Source organism: Hemitrygon akajei, chromosome 3, assembly GCF_048418815.1.
Source record: "Hemitrygon akajei chromosome 3, sHemAka1.3, whole genome shotgun sequence".
Classification (NCBI taxonomy): domain Eukaryota; kingdom Metazoa; phylum Chordata; class Chondrichthyes; order Myliobatiformes; family Dasyatidae; genus Hemitrygon; species Hemitrygon akajei.
In genome coordinates this window covers 26,077,738-26,096,250 of record NC_133126.1, presented here as the reverse complement: position 1 = coordinate 26,096,250, position 18,513 = coordinate 26,077,738, and the positions used below count along the sequence as shown (strand labels likewise).

The 18,513-nt window shown below is 42.5% G+C and overlaps 1 protein-coding gene across 1 annotated transcript in view; it reads left to right on the top strand.

Annotated features, from left to right (window-relative positions):
• The window catches only part of ttc7b (tetratricopeptide repeat domain 7B), a 470,560-nt gene that overhangs the window by 328,277 nt on the left and 123,770 nt on the right, over positions 1–18,513 (top strand). Inside the window, exon 18 of the mRNA XM_073039387.1 lies at positions 7,590–7,730. Coding sequence (XP_072895488.1) covers positions 7,590–7,730 — 141 coding nt within the window. The remainder of the gene's footprint in view (positions 1–7,589; positions 7,731–18,513) is intronic.

Here is an 18,513-nt window from a genome sequence, read left to right as displayed (position 1 = left end):
ATATCTAATAACGTGTTTTTTTACACATAGTGGAATGTGTGGAATGCCCTGTCTTGGGGGGTGGTAGAGACAGCTGCATTAGTAGCATTGAAGAAACTCTTAGATTAGCACATGGTTGAAAGGAAAATGGAGAGCTATGTAGGAAGGAATGGTTAGATTGATCTTAGAGTAGGTTAAATGATCAGCACAACATCAGGGGCTGAAGGGCCTGTACTGTGCTGTATTCTTCTATGGTCTGTGTCTTAAGTCCTCTAGACAACAGGAAAGCAAAAAGATTATATGGATAGGCAATAAATGCCAATCTTGCCAATGGCAATCATGCTCCAAAACCAAGTAACCAAAAAAAAAACTTTATTAAGGCTATTTGTTGCTATTATATAGTCTCTTGGGGATGACTTTGATAACAATAGTTATTCAACACTACCTACACTGGACAATCTGTCATTCTTAACCTACAGAGACGTGCTGGTATTTGTATATTGTCACATGTAGAAGGCACAGTGAAAAACTCATCTTGCATACTCTTCATACAGATCAAATCATTGCCCAGTGCATTTAGAATAAGGTAAAACAATCACAATGCAAAATAAATTAACAAGCTACTGAAAAAGTGCTACAAGTTATAAACACTAGAGATTCTTCAGATGCTAGAAATCCAGAGCAGCACATGCAAAATGCAGGAGGAGCACAACATCTTTGGAAAAAAATGCTGTGTAGGTGAACAGTATGGTGCAAGAACATAGTGAGGTAGATTGTGAGGTCAAGAGTCTATCTTATTGTACGAGAGTTCCGTTCAGTGGGTTAGAAACAGTCCTTGATTCTGATGGTACATGTTTTCAGGTTATTATATCTCCTGGTAATGGGAGAGGGAAGAAGAAAGAATGCCTAGGGTGAGAGTGGTAGTTTATTGTGCTGGCTTTATTATTCTGGTGGAACATCAATAAAAATTGGTAAGAGTCGAGGAAGCTTTGGTGAGCTTTCTTGGACATGACATCAATGTGGTTGGACCACAGCAGGCTACCCTGTCAACCTTCTCAACCTCATCAGCCTTGAAGTAGAGAAGAGCTTGTGCACCATCCTCCTTTCGGAAGTCAGTGAGCAGCTCTTTTGTTGACATTGAGAGAAAGTCTGTTGTTATGCACTGAGAGTACATTTACATGGGAGTTCTTCCGACACTCTTTGTCTTGCCCATGACGGAACAGACTGAGGATCTGTCATTATGAATGAAGTTTGGAATCACTCCTAATGAAGGGTCACAACAGATAACACTGACTGCTAATTTCCTTCCATGGATGCCGCCTGACCTGCTGAGTTCCTTTAGCATTTTGTGTGTGTTGCTCTAGATTCCCAGCATCTGCAGTCTCCCTTGTATCTCCTGGTCAAGGTTGCAGGGCATCTGTTGGAACCATTCCTCAAAGAATTGAAGTTCTTGGGATCTCAGAGATAGATCCTAGCTTACAAATTGATATCAGTAAACTGCTGCCTTCTTTAGGCAGTGCAAATGTCAGTGTTTGGTCCTGCATTTTGATAAACCGTTTGGGAAAACAACACACCATCATGAGTCACTGATCTAGAGCTGAAGGCTCTTAATTGCCCTGTTTTATGTATTGTTTAGAGAATGCATGAGACCTGCTATAGTAAAGAGCAGTGCTTGTTGTCAGGCATGTAGCAACATTCTTCACAGCATTATTGCAATAGTGGGGAGGATTTCAATTCCAAACTTCCATGGTGTTGGTAAGTGGACTGACATTCTACAGATCAGAAATATTCCATTTACCATCCCACAGTTCTTTTTATGTACGTATGAAAAGTAAGGCTAATCTCATGTGGAATCTCGTGTGGATAGGGTGGTGAAGAAAGCTTTTGGTATGCTGGCCTTTATAAATCAGAGCATTGAGTATAGGAGTTGGGATGTAATGTTAAAATTGCACAAGGCATTGGTGAGGCCAAATTTGGAGTATTGTGTACAGTTCTGGTCACCGAATTATAGGAAAGACGTCAACAAAATGGAGAGAGTACAGAGGAGATTTACTAGAATGTTACCTGGGTTTCAGCACCTAAGTTACAGAGAAAAGTTGAACAAGTTAGGTCTTTATTCTTTGGAGCGTAGAAGGTTGAGGGGGGACTGAGGTATTTAAAATTATGAGGGGGATAGATAGAGTTGACATGGATAGGCTTTTTCCATTGAGAGTAGGGAAGATTCAAACAAGAGGACATGAGTTGAGAGTTAAGGGGCAAAAGTTTAGGGGTAACACGAGGGGGAACTTCTTTACTCAGAGAGTGGTAGCTGTGTGGAACGAGCTCCCAGTAGAAGTGGTAGAGGCAGGTTCGATATTGTCATTTAAAAAATAATTGGATAGGTATATGGACAAGAAAGGAATGGAGGGTTATGGGCTGAGCGCAGGTTGGTGGGACTAGGTGAGAGTAAGCGTTCGGCACGGACGAGAAGGGCCGAGATGGCCTGTTTCCGTGCTGTAATTGTTATATGGTTATATATGGTTACACCAAAACATACAGTGAAATGTGTCGTTTGCGTCAACTACCATACAGTCTGAGGATGTGCTAGGGTCAGCCCACTAGTGTCTCCATGCTTCCCGCGCCAACATAGCATAAACACAATTTATTAGCGTACCCAATATGTCTTTGGAATGTGGGAGGAAACTGAAGCACCCAGAGAAAACCTGGGTGGTTTGGGGAGAATGTACAAACTTCTTACAGACAGCTGCGGGAGTTGTATCCAGGTCCATGGTGCTGTAGTAGCATTACGCTAACCACTGCATCTGCAAATATAATAACGACCATAAGACCATAAATCATAGTAGCAGAATTAGGACATTCAGCCAATGAGTCTGCTCCACCATTCCATCATGGCTGATTTATTTTCCTTCTCAACCCCATTTTCCTGCCTTCTCTCAGTAACGTTTGATTCCCTTACTAATCAAGAAACTACCTGTCTCTGCTTTAACTACGCCCAGTGGCTTGGCCTCCATGGCCGTCTTTGACAAAGTATTCTGCAATTCAATGAAAACTGGCAATAAGTTGCAGCTTTGTCCTGTCAGTGGGCTTACAGTACCAACCCTTCCTGGTCTCCCTCTCTCTTGCTAAAAGACAACAATGTGTGCATGTTAGTATTGGAGGAGGACAGGTGTAGATGTCTTCCCCTGCCAGATGAGTAGGAGTTGGAGGACTGTGGTGCAGTATCCTCAAGCCACTCAGTGGCACCAAAGAGACAGTGATGTCTCCATATGTGAATCTGCCTTGTATTGCGGTGAAGTACCATGGTTACTCAAGGCAACACAAAATGCTGGAGAAACAGCAGGTCAGACAACACCTATGGGAGGAATAAATAGTTTTGGGTGGAGATCCTTTGTTAGAATTGGAAAGGAAGGGAAGAAAACAGAATAAAAAGATGAGTGGGTGGGGAGGGAAAGAAGTACAAGCTGGCAGATGATAGGCAAGGCCAGCTGAGGGGTAATGTCGGTGGGTGAGGGAGGGTGGATGAAGTAAGAGGCTAGGAGGGGATAGGGGATACCTTTCTCTGATTCCCCTCCTCCTTCCCCTTCCTCCATGGTCCACTCTCCACTCCATCTTCAGCCCTTCTATCACCTATCACATCCCAGCTCCTTACTTCACCCCCTGCTAAGCTGGGAGTGATATGTGGAAGAGCCTGAAGAAGAGGGAATGTATAGGAGAGGACAGTGCATCATGGGAGAAAGGGAAGGAGGAGGAGAACTAGAGGGAGGAGTTGGTAGCTGAGGAGAAGAGAAGGAGATAATGGGGAATCAGAATGGGGAATTGAAAAAGAGAGAAAGGGGAGGGAGAGAGATTACCACATCTTAGAGAAATCAATGTTCATACCATCAGGTTGGAGGCTACCCATCCATAAATGCTGCCTGACTTGCTGAGTTCCTCCAGCATTTTGTGCGTTGCTCTTTATTTCCAGCATCTTAAGAATCCCTTGTGTTTATGGTTTCTCAAAAGTTGCAAATATAGTGAAGAATGGGTCAGCGACACCTTATGTTTAAAGGAAATATATTTGAAGCTATTCGCAAATATACTTGCAAGAGTTTTTGATGCGATTTTAATTGCTGGTTTGATCTGTTGTTTAAAGGCAATCCTCCAGACGCTTACTTTCATGGTTTTTTATCCCTTTTTTCAGTTTGTAAGTAAGAGTTCATTTACAGCCCTACTGGTACAATTCAGTCATTCAGTCACGTTATTGTCCTCTTTCAAATGTGAACGTAGATTCTCCATCAGCAGTAGCATGATCTAGTGCTACAGGCCATGGCTGCTGCTGTTTGCTGTCCTTCCCCTGCTCTGTCTCCCTCGGGGTCTCAATTACCACGAGATTCAAACGCACTCGGCCAGCAGTAGTGATCTATGACATGCAGCTACTCCTGCCCGTCTTGTGTTGCAGCACACTTTGCCTTCCCTCTGTCTGCCCTCTCTTCGCTCCGCATGTGCTGAGGCTGAAGTCATGCCGTTGATTGGCTTTGCTGGGCTGCACACAGACGCTTTGTTTGTTGTCTCTCTGTGCCTGTCCAAATCTCAAGTCTGTTTATTTTGCATGAGTCATAATTCTTATCACTTTCAGATCTTGATCAGTAGAAAACATCAGTGCAATTAACTGTTCTGTCATCGAAATGTTAATCCAGACAAGTAGGATAGTCTAAAGAGAGTAATCAGTTAAATATGATATATCAATAACAATCTATTCTGCACAGTGACCATGTGAACCTAGTATGCAACAGAAATGTTATCAATTTGTTTGGGGCGAAACGGTAGCGTAGTAGTTAGCATAATGTTATTATAAAGCTAGCAACCCAGGCTCGCTTCCCGCCACTGTCTGTAAGGGGTTTGTACGTTCTCCTAGTGACCGTATGGGATTATACAGGTTACTCTGTTTTCCTTATTTTTCTTGCATGACCTGACCGAACTTCAGATTTGTTAATTTTAGAATTCTCAGAATACTTTTAATCCAGGGTAACGGTTCCATAAAACATAGGAGCAGAATTAAGCTATTTAGCCCATTCTCCACCATTCCATCGTGGCTGACTTATTATTCCTCTCAACTCCTTTCTCCTGTCCTCTCCATGTAACCATTGACACATTTACTAATCAAGAACCTATCAACCTCCCTATTCCATTGTTGTCTAATGACTTGGAGACAGGTTTGAGTTTTAATGGGTTTAGCAGGAGTTCATGGGGAATGAGGGGGAAATTTAAATTCAGTAATTCAAATAAAATCTGGGGGTGATAACATTTATAGGGATCATGAAACCACCATATTATTATAAAAATCTATCTGGTTTACTGATGTCCTCCAGGGAAGAAACCCGCCTCCTTGCCTACTCTGAATTATATACTCTAAACCCACAGTGATGTAATTCACTCTTGATGTAATTCGCTACCCTCTAAAACAGTAAAAACTGGACTACAAAAGCTAGCTTTAGTAGTAATGTCACTGTCAACTAAAAACATTAAATAAATCTTGAAGTGCAAACAGAAGCTTAATGTTAAACAGGCCAGAAGGTCCTGTTGTCGTGCTGTATCTCTAAATAAATAAATTTCAATTTATTTTTCTTCTTAATTGGTTTATGGAGAATCACAAAATTGAAGCAAATAGTGTTGTAAGTACACAAACAGGAATACATCAAGAATTGAATATGGGAAATTAATGCTACAGATTGAGTCTTCAGGGACCAGCAGATAGTACCAGGTTATCCAAAGAAAATCCTCCTGTCTTTCAGGACACAGGAAAAGATCCAGCAAGTTAACCACAGTGTTGGGGATTTTAATTTCAAACTTCTGTGATGGTGACTACCATATGATGACATGTCAGCAGCCCGATTTGCATCTCTCCATCTATTTTTGTATCTGTTGACCAGTAATGTTGAGATGCAAAAGAGGCTGATAATTTGCTATAAGCTGGTTTGTACCGTCAAGCAAGGTCCAGGAAGATTCGTAAACATGAGATAAAACCTACCTGTAGTTGATACCAGTTACCTGCTTAAATTATTATTTGTTTTTTTTTAGAGATATAGCACGGTAACAGACTCTTACAGCTCAGCAGGCCCACGCCGCCCTATTACACCCCCATGACAATTTAACCTACTAACCCATACGTTTCTGGAATGTGGGAGGAAACCAGAGCACCTGAAGGAAACCCATGCGGTCATGGTGAAAACATACAGTGGTGGGAATTGAGCCTGGGTTGCTGGCTCTGTAATAGCGTTTTGCTAACGGCTATGCTTAGAATATTTGATATTCCTCATATATAATAGTATTTTATATCCTGGCCATAAAACTTAAGAGTTTTATTTCAATCCTTTGCTTGTCTTCTGAATGTGGATTTAAGAGTGCAGATGCTGAACAGGGAATTCTAACACGTCCATTCTCCAGCGGAAGATCATTGGCTGGTAAATTACAAACTGTGCTGGCTCAACCGCTACTCCATGTCCTTTCCTTCCATGCGTTGGCAGCCCATCTGTAGAAGGGAAGGTAGAATGTGTATACACTCAAGAGGAAGGCAGGTGTAATCAAGTAGGAGGAGGAAGTCAAACTCAGCAAGAAAGAATGGCTTGTTAAACGGAGGCCAGCGTGCAAGTTAACAACTTTGTGCAATTTTTACACAGGCTTAGAACACTACAGCACAGAAATGGGTCCTTCATCCCATTTAGTCCGTGCTGAACTGTTAATCTTCCCAATCCCTTCAAGCCGTACCTGGACGAGAGGTAGTGAAGTTTTAAATCTCTCATTTTTTGGTCTTGAGAGAGGTGGGAAGATAACAACAGAGCTCACTACTAGCAATCTTTATTTATCACTTTAAAGGCAGGTAGACTATGAACCAGTCCCTGCCCACCAAAATTAACATCCAGGCAGTGCTGTCGGCATTTACATGCAGCAGTATCCAAATGAATAATTAGCCAAAAATAAATCCAGTTAAGCCAGTGCACTTGTGGGCTTGCCTGCAGTTTATTTTCGTTGTGATTAAATCAAACGCTTCAGCTGAAACTAAATCCTGAGTGGGTTTGATGCAGTCAGGAATCATCAATTAATTTCATTCTGGTACAGGAGGAAAGAAGGACAATCTGTTTATTTCTCATTGTCCTCAGTTGAAGAACTTGCAGGCTTTTTATTCCCATTCACAAGTTATTATTCTTAAATTTTAAATGCATATCCTATTAATATAAGTTAATTAATATTTTGTCAGACAGCTATTAAAAATTCAGGTCCAAAACCATTACGTTTCTTACTCAAAGCAATTTCAGCTAAAAGGGAAATCCAACAAAGAGCTCTATCTAAACAAGAATCTTCCATTTATATAGGGTGGACTGCAAACATTTAGAGCATTTCAGAGAGAGATTATAAAGCAAAGTATAACAATATGAGAAGAGGTAGGTGTCAAGGCACATTAACCCTCAAAACCAGTCTACAGAGGGCAGGCTAGGACAGGTAGGTAAAGGGCTGCTTCAGTGTGTAGTTGTTGAGTCTGACAGTGTAAAGTACTGTGCCATCTCATTGTTGTGTCTGTTTGAAATGGTTGCTTTTCCTTGCCACTGATGGTCATCTTTCTTACACCCCCACAGGTTCAGTGCATGCCACGTCGATCGCGGCCTCGAGGGTGGAGCAAGCATTGTCAGAGGTGGCCTCATCCTTGCAAAGCAGCATGCCCAAGCAGGGACCAATGCACCCGTGGATGACCCTGGCACAGATCTGGTTGCATGCAGGTTAATTTGCGGTGAATCTCCGCTGTTCTTTTGACTACTATTTCAAGTCAAGTTTATTGACATGTGCACATCTACAGTGAGGTTCAGGTACAGTGTAAAACTTGCTTGCAGCAGCATCATAGACACATGGATCCAGACAACACAAAAAGCATGAATTACACAAGAAAGATAAGAGAAAAAAGGTTGTGCAAAACGGCATTAGTACAAAATAAAACAAGACAAAATCAGAGAGCAAATGGTGATCATTGCTAAGGAAGGGTTAGAGCTGTGCAGGTTTGTTCAAGAGCCTGGTGATTGTATGACTGGTCAGTTCAAGAATCTGATGGTTATATTTAAGTCTGATCAAGAACCTGATAGTTGTAGACTAGGTCTGTTCAATAACCTGGCGGCCGCAGCACAGGTCTGTTCTAGAACCTGGTGGTTTTAGGTCAGATTTGTTCAAGAACCTGATATTTGTAAGACAGTTTAGATCAAGAACCTGATATTTGTAAGACAGGTCAGTTCTAGAACCTGATGGTTATTTTCAGATGCTGAAGGTAAATATATATGCATAACAATGTAACGCAATGCACACACACACAGATATACAGAGTAAGGAGGCATGCAGATTTTATGATTCTGATTTTCCATCATGCATTGGACAATGTCTACTTGTATGTGTATGGTGCTTTTTAAGTGCTTTGCAGAGGTTTGTCAAAAATGGGATGGATTAGCTGGTCCGAAAGCTATAATCAGAGAGGTTGATTTTACATAGAATGAAGAAAGAGAGCTAGAGGGATTTAATAATGGAGATAAAGATTGGGGATCTAAGATTCTGAAAGTATGCTTCCTGCTGCTGATGAAAGGGAGAGGAGGCTGGTGTGGAGAGCTGAGGAGTTGATAGAAACATAAAAACACAGAAATGGGTCTGGGAGGCTGGGAGACTCCAGGACCCCTCTCATCTGACACTGAGCACAGAAAACTGGCCTCACACACATACTTAAAAAACACAAAATGCTGGCAGAACTCAGCAGGCCAGACAGCATCTATGGGAGGAGGTAGTGACGACGTTTTGGGCCGAAACCCTGATGAAATCCTGATGAAGGGTTTCAGCCCGAAACGTCGTCACTACTTCCTCCCATAGATGCTGTCTGGCCTGTTGAGTTCTGCCAACATTTTGTGTTTTTTATTTATTTCCAGCATCTGCAGATTCACTCGTGTTGCCTTTGAATTCACACACATACTTCCTCCTTTCTGCAAATAACAAAGTTAAACCTACCTTGCCTCGTCCCGTTACTGCCTAAGCCCATTGAGCCAAAGCCCTACCACTCTGCTGCCTCTCACTCCGCTGCTCGCTGGAAGCAGTGGTCTTTTTAAACCTTTTGCGCTCAACTGGCTGACATCACACGCCTGTACAGTCTCGCCTCTCTTTAACCCCAAGTAGTAAAAAACTCCCTTCGCTCCGAAAAATCAGCCGTTCACTCGCAGCCTTCTTGTTCCGAATTAAAAACCGTTGAAGATTCCTTGCCTTTTTAAACCATTGGCACTCTACTGGCTGACGTCACGCGCCTGTGCAGTCTGGCCTCTCTTTAACCCGGAGTAGTAAAAAACTCCCTTCACTCCGAGAAATCAACCATTCACTCGCAGCCTTCTTGCTCTGATGTAAGGGGTATCGTAAAAACAAAGCAGTCTGCAAGTATAGAGGAGCAAGATAGAAATAGAACACAAAGGTACAACCTTAAGCTTTAAGATGTGGAAAGAATTGGAGGGTTCAAGTGAAGGGGAGCCAAGTGCCATCAGTGTGCATGAAAGTGGACTTTGTTTTGTGGATGATGCTACTCTAGAGGCCTCATCTGTATGTGAGGAGTTTGTACATTCTCCCCCTGACTACATGAGCTTCCTGCTGGTGCTCAGGCTTCCTCCCACATTCTAAAGATGTATGGGTTCGTAGGTTAATTGGTCACATGGGTGTAATTGGGCAATGTAAGCTCTTTGGGCTGGAAGGGTCTGTTACCATACTATATCTCTAAATTAAAGAAAAATGAGAGATTGAAGTGTGAGCCTCTACAGCCTTCTCCATCATTCATTAAAATCATGGCTGATGTTTGATTTCAACCCTTCCTGTCTACCTGTTCCAATATATATTTATTCACTTAATCTTAGTCTGGGTAGTGGAGAACTTTGAAGATCCCCAACCCTTTGGTAGCTAAGGGGACGTACAAGCCATAGAAGAGCAAGGAGGGAAGTCGTAGTACAACTTTACAGAACTCTAATTAGCCCACAACTAGAGAACCATGTACAGTTCTGGTTGCCACATTATAAGAAGGATGTAAATGGACTGGAGAGGATGCAGGGGAGATTTGCCATGGTTGGAGCATTTCAGTTGTAATGAAAACTGAATAGTTCAAGTTCAAGTTTATTGCCATCTGTCTGTACATACCTACAACCAAATGAAACAACATTCCTCTGTGCACAGTGCACCCACCAAACATTTATCACACACAGAACACAAAGCAAAATATTATAGTAATTAAGTTAATAAAATATAATTCAAAATGCATGTAGAGTGCAGTACAGACAAACAGTAAACAGCTCGAAGTTCTAGTCATGAGACCTCAGTGGTGGCAGGGTTTGCATTAGTCATACAGCCTCCTGCCTAATGATAGTGGGTCAAAGAGTCTGGGTAGTAGAGATTCTCAGCATTGCTTCTGGCTCTTCGTCTACAATGCTGCTGGTAAATGTCACAAATGGAGGCGGGGGAGGGAGACTGGTGATCCTCTCAGCTGTTCTTATTGTCCTCTGTAGGGTCATGCGGTCCGATGTTTTGCAGCTTCCGTACCACACAATGATGCAGCCAGACAGGGCCCTTTCAGTGGCGCTCTTGAAGAAAGTTGATAGAACGAGGGCACAGAGTCTTGCACATCTTAGTCTCCTCAAAAATCATAGATGCCGCTGTGCCTTCTTGACTGATGAGGAGATGTTCTTGGTCCAGGTTAGATTGTCCTTTATGTGCACACCAAGGAGCTTTGTACTCTTCACTCCCTCCACAGCAGAGCCATGGATATGCAATGGAAAGTGGTTGACCTGTACCCTACTGAAGTCCATAACCATCTTGGCCATACTGAGACTCAGGTTTTAGTTCTCAAAACATTTGACAAGCCTCTCTACCTCCTCTCAGTTTGCCGACTCATCATTGTTGCTGATGAGGCCAACCACTGTTGTATTATCGGTGAACTTGATGATGTGGTTTGAGCTGGATCTGCAGTGCAGTCATGAGTCAGCAGCATGAACAGCAACGGGTGAGCACACAGCCCTGGGAAAACACCATTGCTCAGTGTGACAGATAGAAACATAGAAAACCTAGAGCACAGTACAGGTCCTTCAGCCCACAAAGTTGTGCAAAATGTGTCCCTACCTTGGAAATTACTAGGCTTACCTATAGCCCTCTATTTTACTAAGCTCCATGTACCTAACTAAAAGTCTCTTAAAAGACCCTATTGTATTCACCTCCACCACTGTTACCAGCAGCCCATTCCACGCACTCACCACTCTCTGAGTAAAAAAACTTACCCTTGACATCTCCTCTGTACCTACTCCCCAGCACCTTAAACCTGTGTCCTCTTGCAGCAAGCATTTCAGCCCTGGGAGAAAGCTTCCAACTATCCACACGATCAATGCCTCTCATCATCTCATACACCTCTATCAGGTCACCTCTCATCCTCCGTCGCTCCAAGGAGAAAAGGCCGAGTTCACTCAACCTATTCTCATAAGGCATGCTCTCCAATCCAGGCAACATCCTTGTAAATCTCCTCTGCACCCTTTCTATGACTTCCACATCCTTCCTGTAGTGAGGTGACCAGAACTGAGCACAGTTCTCCAAGTGGGGTCTGACCTGCATCCTATATAACTGCAGCATTACCTGTTGGCTCCTAAATTCAATTCCACGATTGATGAACGCCAATACACCGTATGCCTTCTAAACGACAGAGTCATCCTGCACAGCTGCTTTGAGCGTCCTGTGGACTCGGACCCCAAGATCCCTCTGATCCTCCACACTTCCAAGAGTCTTACCATTAATACTATATTCTGCCATCATATTTGACCTATGAAAATGAACCACTTCACACTTATCTGGGTTGAACTCCATCTGCCACTTCTCAGCTCAGTTTTGCATCCTATCAATGTCCTGCTGTAAACTCTGACAACACTCCACACTATCCACAACACCTCCAACCTTTGTGTCATCAGCAAACTTACTAACCCGTCCCTCCACTTCCTCATCCAGTTCATTTATAAAAATCACGAAGAGTAAGGGTCCCAGAACAGATCCCTGAGGCACCCCACTGGTGTCTGACGTCCATGCAGAATATGACCCATCTACAACCACTCCTTGCCTTCTGTGGGCAAGCCAGTTCTGGATCCACAAAGCAATGTCCTCTTGGATCCCATGCCTCCTTACTTTCTCAATAAGCCTTGCATGGGGTACCTTATCAAATGCCTTGCTGAAATCAATATACACTACATCTACTGCTCTTCCTTCATCAATGTGTTTAGTCACATCCTCAAAAAATTCAGTCAGGCTCGTAAGGCAGGACCTGCCCTTGAAAAGCCATGCTGACTATTCCTAATAATATTATATATCTCCAGATGTTCATAAATCCTGCCTCTCAGGATCTTCTCCATCAACTTACCAACCACTGAGGTAAGACTCACTGGTCTATAATTTCCTGGGCTATCTATACTCTCTTTCCTAAATAAAGGAATAACATACGCAACCCTCCAATCCTCCGGAACTTCTCCTTTTCCCATTGATGATGCAAAGGTCATTGCCAGAGGCTCAGCAATCTCTTCTCTCGCCTCCCACAGTTGCCTGGGGTGCATTTCATCCAGTCCCGATGACTTATCCAACTTGATGCTCTCCAAAAGCTCCAGCAGATCCTCTTTCTTAATATATTCATGCTCAAGCTTTTCAGTCTGCTGCAAGTCATCCCTACAATCACCAAGATCCTTTTTCATAGTGAATACTGAAATAAAGTATTCATTAAGTACCTCTGCTATTTCCTCCAGTTCCATACACATTCTCCCACTGTCACACTTGATAGGTCCTATTCTTTCACATCTTATCCTCTTGCTCTTCACATACTTGTAGAATGCCTGGGGTTTTCCTTAATTCTGCCCGCCAAGGCCTTCTCATGGCCCCTTCTGGCTCTCCTAATTTCCTTCTTAAGCTCCTTCCTATTAGCCTTATAATCTTCTAGATCTCTAACATTACAGACAGACAAACAGACATACTTTATTGATCCCGAGGGAAATTGGGTTTTATTACAGTCGCACCATCCAAGAATAGTGTAGAAATATAGCAATATAAAACCATAAATAATAATAAGTAAATTATTCCAAGTGGAAATAAGAGGACCAGCCTATTGGCTCAGGGTGTCTGACACTCCGAGGGAGGAGTTGTAAAGTTTGATGGCCACAGACAGAAATGACTTCCTATGACGCTCAGTGTTGCATCTCGGTGGAATGAGTCTCTGGCTGAACGTACTCCTGTGCCTAACCAGTACATTATGGAGTGGATGGGAGACATTGTCCAAGATGGCATGAAACTTGGACAGCATCCTCTTTTCAGACACCACCGTCAGAGAGTCCAGTTCCACCCCCACAACATCACTGGTCCTACGAATGAGTTTGTTGATTCTGTTGGTGTCTGCTACCCTCAGCCTGCTGCCCCAGCACACAACAGCAAACATGATAACACTGGCTCTCGGAACCTTTTGTAGGCTTTTCTTTTCTTCTTGACTAGATTTACTACAGCCTTTGTACACCACGGTTCCTGTACCCTACCATAACTTCCCTGTTGAGATGTTACTGCCAACTCATGCTGTCTTTCCATTAAGAAGTCCAAGATCCAGTTACGGAGCAGGATGTTGAGTCCCAGCAAGGACAGTTTACCCACCAGCCTGTGAGGGATGATTGTGTTAGGCTCCGACCTGAAGTCAATGACCAAAGTTCTGGTGTGTTAGGCATTGTTTTCTAGGTGGGACAGGACAGAGTGGAGGCCAGCGGCTGTGGCATTATTAGTGCACCAGTTTAAGCAGTAGGTGAATTGGAAAGTATGCAATATAGTTGGAAGGGGGATTTTATACGATTCGTTACCAGCCACTCTAAGTACTTCATGATTGTTGAAGTCAGTGCCACTGGGCAGTAATCATTTAGGCCAGTTACCATCGCTCTCATGGACACTGGAATGATGGTAGCTGCCTTAAAGCCTGCAGGGGCACTGAACTGTTTTAAAGAGACATTAAAGATGCCCTTTAAGACCTCTGTTAGCTGGGTCGTACAATCCCTCAGCACCAGATCAGGTATGTTGTGTGCCCCCACAGCTTTGCATGAGTTTACCCTGACTAGGATCCTCCTCACATCGGCTGCAGTCAGACAGGGTGTCTGTTCCTTAGGGCGAGGAGGGGGAGGGCTATCCCAAATGTCACATCTTTCATTGTGTCTAATCACGCATAGAAGGCATTCGGCCTATCAGGAAGATATGCGTCACAGTCATTGGCACATAGGGTAAACTTGTAATCTATTATGGTTTGTATCACTTTCCACTTGCGTTGTGTGTCCCCGGTGTCACAAAGGTGTCTGTGAACTTTCTCGAAGTACTCTCACTTTACCTTCCTGATGGCACGAGAGAGCACAGCTCTTGCTGACTTTAGAGTCAACCTCTCTCCTGATCTGATCTGAAGGCAGTGTCCTGATCCCTAAACAGTGCATGAATCCCTGCAGTCAGCCATGGTTTTTAGTTTTCCATGGCAGTGAAGTGTTTAAACACAGCAATGTCCTCAATGCACTTTCCTGTGTAGCCAGTCACCGATCACTCATATTCATCAATGTTGACATGATGATTGTAGGTAGCTGCCTTCCTGAATGTACTCCAGTCCAAGTTTTCAAAACAGTCCTGATCTTGTAAAATGGCTTGACTTGTTTAACCAGTGGTCTGTTTGTATGCTAAGATTAGATTATTGGATATGTGGTACAACACAAGGAAAAATAACAATGCAGAATACAGTGTTACACTTACAAAGTATTGTTTAGGCGCACAGTAATGCACAAGACCATGATGAAGTAGATTGTGAGATCAAGATTCCTTCTTATTGTATGAGGGGATCATCCAATAGTCCTACAACAGTGAGATAGAAGCTGTCTTTGAGTCTGGTGGCAAACACGAGGAAATCTGCAGATGCTGGAAATTCAAGCAACACACACAAAATGCTGGTGGAACACAGCAGGTCAGGCAGCATCTATAGGGAGAAGCGCTGTTGATGTTTCGGGCCGAGACCCTTCGTCAGGACACATTCGGACCAAATCCTGATGAAGGGTCTTGGCCTGAAACGTCGACAGCGCTTCTCCCTATAGATGCTGCCTGACCTGCTGTGTTCCACCAGCATTTTGTGTGTGTTGTTTGAGTCGGTGGTATGTGTTTTGTATCTTCTGCCCAATGGGGGGGGGGGGGTGGTTAGGGGAGATGGCAGAATGTCCAAAGTGGTGGGTTTTTTGATAATTTGATTATGTTAGCTGTTTTCTGGAGGCAGTGAGAACTGTAGGCAGAGTCCATAAAGAGGAGGCTGGTTTCTGTCATGTACCGAACTGTGTCCACAACCCTTCGCAGTTTCTTGTGGTTATGAGCAGAGCAGTTGTCGTACCAAGCCATGATACATCCAAAAGGTACATTTACAAAAATTGGTGAGCACCACAGGGGCAAGCCAAATTCCTTTAGCCTCTTAAGAAGGAGAAAATGACAGTGAGCTTCCTTGGCCATGTTGTCTACAGGACAGGTTATTGGTGATGTCCACTCCTTGAAACTCTCTACCCTCTTAACCTCAGCCTTTGATGTAAGAAGGAGTGAGTGGACCACCCACATCAGTGCAAAAATTTACAAGGATGTTGCCAGGGCTTCAGGGCCCGAGTTATAGGGAGAAGTTGGGCAGGCTAGGATTTGTGTTCCTTGGGGCACAGGAGACAGAAGGAATCAAAATCAGAATCAGGCTTAATATCACCAGCATATGTCGTGAAATTTGTTGTTTTCTAACAGCAATACATTGCAATACATAGTAATACAAGCTATAAATTACAATAAGAAATATATATATAAATTAATTAATTAAGTAATGCAAGAAGAGAGGGAAAAATACTTAGTTGGTGTTCATGCGTTCACTGTCCATTCAGAAATCTGAAACATTCAGCACGTGTCTTCAGGCTCCTATGCCTCCTCCATACTGGATAATGAATCCTGAGGAACATAGATAGGCAGAATCCACAGTGTCTTTTTCCCAGGGAAAAGGAATCAAAGACTAAAGGCGTAAGGTGAAAAGGGCTAGATTTAAAGAAGACTTGCGGGGCAACTTCTTCCTGCAAAGGGTGATAATTCCCATATTTCAAGTTTTTTTTGGCATTTATCTGGCACACCGTCCGCTCATTAATATGCGATCCAGCCCACAGAGGCAAAAAGTTTGCCGACCCCTGGAGTAGATGAATGCTTGTTAATTATATTTATTTATAATTATAGACTCCAGTCTTCAAGATCTGTTGATTGAAGAATTAAATTGTTTTGTTTTTATTTAATTTCTGAGTGACATTTGCACTATTTTGTTTGATTTATTCATTGGTGGCTGATTAGGTCAATGTTAATTATCCATCCTCAGTTATCTTTGAGCAATCACAAATCAATCACATTGTAGTGACCCAGGAATCGCAAATTCGTTAGATTGGATGTGGAGAGCAAGCTGATTTCTCTGACAGACCATACTGAATCAAAGTTGAATTTATTGTCAGATACCCATTTCAGTTCTAGCCACCCCAGTGTAAGAATGATGTTGAAGATCTGGAGAGGGTGCAGAAGAGATTCACCAGGGTGCTGCCTGGATTGGAGGGTATGTGCTGTAAGGAGTTGAACAAACTAGGATTGTTTTCTCTGGAACAACAGAGGCTGAGGAAAGAAGTTTATAAGGTTATGAGAGACATAGAAGCTGGTATCAATTCCCAGGGTTGCAATGTCTAATTCCAGAGGGCATGCTTTTAAGATGGGGGTGGGGAATAAGTTCAAAGGAAATTTCTGGTACAGGTTTTTTTTACAGAGTAATGGTGGAGGCAAATAAGATCAAGGCATTCAAGAGGCTCTTAGAAAAGCATATGATTGTGCAGGAAATAGAAGGATATGGACATTGTGTAGGCAGAGGGGATTAGTTTTAGTTGAGCAGTTGATTACTAATATAATTAGTTCAGCACAACAATTTAGTCTAAAGGGCCTGATCCTGTACTGTACTGTTCTGTATTCTACATGAATGCATAGATGCAGTGAAAATTCCACAGCAAGCATCGCATCAGATAAGCAACATTCACAAAACCTAATATTATGCTCAATTTCTACAAGAAAGAACAAAGTCCATTGTGGTGCAAAGTGATCAAAGTGGTTATAGTGTTGCTAAGCTGTAGTGGTTAGGTTTGTGCTGGTTGAGGTAAGGAATCAGTCAACTTTCTTGCTGTAATTCCAAGCTCCATGGTCACTTTTGCTGTTGCTAGCTCTCTATTCCAGAACTGAAAGCAAGTAAAGAGCCACAAAGTGTAGAAATAGTTGTGATAGCGTTTTTGTCTGTTCTGTTAACTGACAGCAAGAAAGGGGTCTCTGAGAATTTCAGTCAATTAACAATACTGAATCAAATGTGATTCTTATGTCAAATTGAGACCTTGTGTCTTTGCTCAGGATGTTATTTTAACACCACTCTGAGCATCAATTATCCCCCAATCAACACCATTGAAATAGTTCAGCTCAGACAGTTGTCTCATTGCAGTTCATTGTCCTATTTAGCTGAGTAGACTACAGCAGACTATATTAGCTGTTTCAATATGCCCTTGGTTTTATGTGGTTTATAATCAGACTCAGATTTATTATTTCTGACTTACATGATGTGAAATTTGTTGTTTTATGGCAGCAAAACAGTGCAAGGACATAAGTTAACTGTAAGTTACAAAATTAAATAGTTTAAGAAACAGGACTAGTGAGGTAGTGTTCATGGATTCCTGGACCATTCAGAAATCTGATGGTGAAGGGGAAGAAGCTGGTTCTGAATCATTGAGTGTGGGTCTTCAGATTCCTGGACCTCCTCCCTGATGGTCATATCAAGAAGAATGTATGTACCCTTATGGTGAGGCTCCTTGATGATGGATGCCACTTCTTGATGCATCACCTTTTAAAGATGTCTTCATGCTGGGGAGGGCTGTGCCCATTGAGTCTGCTCCAGCTTTCCATCATAGTTGATTTCAATGGTTTAAAGGTTCATTTATTATCAAAGTATGTTTGCATTATAGATCTCTGAGATTCGTCTTTTATACTTGCAAACCATAAAGTATAAAAACCATCAAACTGAGAATATTTAAACTTTAATAGTTAACAAAGAGAAGTATTAATCACTTTCTTTTCCATTTTCTGTTACTACCTGTTTCTCAAGGTAGTGTATGGTAACATACTGCATACATACTTCGATAATAACTTTTACTTTGAACTTTAAACTTCCAGTAGTAAAGACAAGCCTAACCTGTTACAATGAGCTGCACATCTCCAGCTTACACCTTTTCACCCTAGCAAGGTGCAAGGAGAGGTATAAATCTTTCAAAAACAAACTGTGCTGTTGAATTGGAGGACTGCTTACACAGCCAAAAGAATTCCAGCAAGTGAAATAAGCAGTTTAGACATACAGAGGAGGTAAACACCTTCTGATCATGCACATATAGATGATTACCCTGCAACACT